General features: G+C 40.0%; 1 protein-coding gene across 1 annotated transcript in view; it reads right to left on the reverse strand.

Annotated features, from left to right (window-relative positions):
- Positions 1–3256: 3256 nt before the first annotated feature.
- The window catches only part of VHL (von Hippel-Lindau tumor suppressor, E3 ubiquitin protein ligase), a 4971-nt gene continuing 4308 nt past the window's right edge, over positions 3257–3919 (reverse strand). Inside the window, exon 3 of the mRNA XM_006872188.1 lies at positions 3257–3453. Coding sequence (XP_006872250.1) covers positions 3257–3453 — 197 coding nt within the window. The remainder of the gene's footprint in view (positions 3454–3919) is intronic.

Below are 3919 nucleotides of genomic sequence, written 5' to 3' on the forward strand. Positions count from 1 at the left end.
GTTCAGTACATACGTTTCCTCTCCCTGGGTAGTACAAATCGTTAACACACTTGCTTAATTGAAAAGTTGGGAGTTCAAGTCCACCCAGAGAAGGCTTACAAGAGAGGCTTCGGGTGTTACTTCTTAAAAATCAGTCATTGAAAACCATGTGGAGCACAGTTCTACTCTAACATGCTGTAGAATTGCCCTAAGCATCAGAATCGACTGGATAGCAACAGACTTGATTTTTATGATTTCCTCTAGGCCTTTCGGTTACCTCAGCTGTTGTTACTACTAATCACCAGCCCCAGGCCCCTAGAACTCTTTGTCCTCAATTTGAACAAAACAATCTTCTGTGTTTTCCTCTTGAAGATTAAGGAGAAAGAACATTGCTTTGCTTATGTAAAATGTTAAGCTTATACTTTCCAAGCTTAATGCTCCAAATTCTAAAGTGTGGTGGGTTTTATCTTATATATCCAGTGCTACAGCCCAATCTTTCGATTACCATCACAAGTGTATCTTAATTTTTCTGCCATCTGCTAATGGAGTAGTGTGTGTGTTGGGGTTGGGTGACAGGGTTACCCAGAAAAATGTCTTGTTGGAGCAGGGAGTTTAGGTGTGCCATCAGAAAGATATGTATATACTGACGGTTATCCGGGCAGCCTAGTGACCACCCTAAAGTGGAACTGAGATTTGAATATAGAAGCCTAACATGAAAGTACTGACACGTTTACACTGATGTTCAGATGTTGACAACGGTATCTATTTCATAGCCTTCGTGCAATGATTTCTAGCCCAATCAATGCCTTCTCCTTGTTATCATCTTCTCAATGTCATTGCTGATGAAATACTAATCATTACCTTTTTTGGGTTCTGTTTTCATGGGAAAAAAACTTTGTCCTCAGTGTGAATGTTTTCTTCTGATATTTTTCTGTATTAACTTGTTTTTGCTGTGGTATTTCATTTTTGTAAGGAAAATAAAACTATAAACATTTTTCAAACCTAGGTTTAGAAAGAGAAGGCACTGAGAATGAAGCTAGCGGCTTAGGTTTGCTCTCCCTCCCCACCTTATGCCTTTAAAGGGACACAACTTTCACACCTCTTAGAGCAGCACCTGGCTCAAATAACCCAGCACGGCTTGCCTAGGCCTTTACTCAGCACCACTGAATGTAAGTATTAAAGAACAGCTTTCTTAAAAACTCAAAATAGGAGACATCACAGTCTCTGAGGTGCAGTACATTTAATACAACCACAAGATTTCAAATGAAAAACATTATTCATGCTACAGGTTTTCAATCTTCCTTAGACAACACAAAACACAGTATAAAAACTGTATGTCTCTTAAGAAGAACATGAAATCTCATTTTGTTACAAAGACAGACTAAAAGATAAAATCAACATTGAATTAATCCAGCACCAGCATTCTTCCTTAAATTCCCCACCCTACCTGAGTTCTGGTAGTATAGTGGTTACAAATCGGGCTGCGAACCACAAGGTCAGCAGTTTGAAACTACCAGTGTTCCGTGGAAGAAAGATGAGGCTTTCTGCTCCTGTCAAGATTTACCGCCTCGGAAACCCTGTACAGGGTCGCTATGAGTCAGAACCGAATCCATGGCACATAACTACCACCTGGCTTTGCAGTCTGGTGCATTAACCCACAGTGCCACACCAGACTGCAAAGCCATTTGAACTGCAAGGTTGGCGGTTCAAGCTCACCATCTGCTCCTCAGAAACCCTATACAGGGTCGCTATGGGTCGGAATCAACTCGACGCCACTTCACAACAACAACACCTGGCTTTGGAACTGCCTTCTATCTCAGCACATGGGATTCCCTGCCTTCACATTTCCCCCCTACCCAACATTTCAATGAACAAATGAAGATACTTAGGTGAACCATGGAATGAGTACTATTACAGGAAGCTAATACAAAGGTCAACTTATTTGTTGAATGTTGAAAAAGAACTATACGAGTTTGTTTCATTCACTTTACTCTGACTTTAGAACATAGAAATTGTGATTAAAGAAACTATGAGATGCCAAAAAATATCCCAAACATTTATTATAAAAGACTATACTAATGCTTATATAAAGCTTATAACATGGAAAATATTTATATTACAGACTTGAAAGAAAGAGCAGAACACAAAACTATATGTACAGGATAATTTCAACTATGTAAAAACAAATTAACCAAAATATGCCCTAAAAAAGTCTGAAAGGAAACAGTTCAAAACGTTAATCATGGCTGCATTTAAGTTGTATGTCTACAGTGATCACTTTTCCTTTTCTTGTCCAAATTTTTTGTGAACTTCAACAAAAGTATTGAATTTGAGTTCAAGAACTCAAGGTCTGGCCTATGAGATCGGATATGTCTATTTATAGAACATTTCTCCAGCTAGGTGAAGTGTCACCAGATCCCATCGGATGAAAAGTTCTGGAATCAAATGGAATGTCATGGACTTACAAACAGGAACAGAAATAGCCACACTTGGCAGAAACTCATTTACACTACAGTAGCTCCTTAACACTGGAATTTAATACAAAAACTAACTGCTCCTTTTTCCTGTGTACATGTCAAATTACAAAAAAGCTACTATCACAATAACTATAAAATGCCAGTTTTGATTAGAAACAGAACACAGCCTGCAACAAGACTCAACAGAGAATGAAAAGTGCAGTGTTTAAAAAATAATACAAAATCCTATTAAAATGATTCTGTTAAAAACATCTGTTTGCTCTATACATTTTAAAGCCCTCCCCCACCCTCACCCAAAAAAGAAAGTAAAACCTCCAATATCTTCTACAAAACAGCATCCGTCAGCCAATACACACTGACTGTGCTAGGCACTGGGGTCTCAGAGAGGAGAAAGACTCATCCCTGCCTTAAGGACATTTCCGTCTAGCCAAAGCAGGGCAGCAGACACAAAACCAGTTAATTCAAAGCAGATGCCACTGCTTTCTTACAACCAAAGGACATGCTGCAATTCTCACATAAAAATCTTTACACAGAAACTTTCCTGACTGACTAGGAGGCAAAAATACAACTACTTTCTCCTGATAAATACTTCTAAAAAACAGCAGCTATTCAACTGAATTTTGTGACATTTGCCTGTAAACCCCACAATGTGTAGTGAAGTCAGTTAACCTCCATCAAAGCACGGAAGCACAGTTTACGCCAATAATGAGACATCTTGAAATTGAGAAGAGGTGTCCAGTCCTTTGTTTGGATCAAGATTAGTCAGTGCCATCAAAGGCAGAGATTTAGGAGTGCAAATTTCAATGGAAATCTTCAGTCTCCTCTTCCATCCTTTGATTTTCAAAATGTTCCTGTGTCAGCCGCTCCAGGTCCTTCCTCACATTTGGGTGGTCTTCCAGATCTTCGTAAAGTGATCTGACGATGTCCAATCGTCTGTAATTCTCAGGTTTGACTAGGCTTCGGATGACCTGGAGGCACCGCTCTTTCAGGGTATACACTGTAAGAGTAAAAAACCACACCCTCAGCAGCAGGTTCAGGTGGTGGGACAAGGGATACCAACCTTTACAACCAGTTACATTGACTATGAACAGATCTCACTTGGGCAAAAAACTGGGACCGTATGTCATAGCATTGTATAACACCGGTAGGCCCTAATGGTGTCTGATGGTATTCAGTCCCTTCTGTAGTGACCTCTCTTTGAATCTGTGCTGGGCCTGTGATGTGCTTTAACTTTGGCAATTTGGGGCTGAAGTGTTAAGATGTGGCAGCTTCTGCTTTTACACTCTTGTTGTTTTCCTACTGGAGACCATACACAGAGGGTAAAGCCCTGAAACTACACCAAGAGACAGGCCCAGCTTCAAGCCAACAGAAGCTGTATCAAAGACTACCAATAAGCAGAATAACCATCTAGCTGAACTCAGCTCGCCCTGAAGAATTATGGTCAAATAAAGTGGTTACAAGTC

Source organism: Chrysochloris asiatica, unplaced genomic scaffold (genome assembly GCF_000296735.1).
Source record: "Chrysochloris asiatica unplaced genomic scaffold, ChrAsi1.0 scaffold00186, whole genome shotgun sequence".
NCBI lineage: Eukaryota > Metazoa > Chordata > Mammalia > Afrosoricida > Chrysochloridae > Chrysochloris > Chrysochloris asiatica.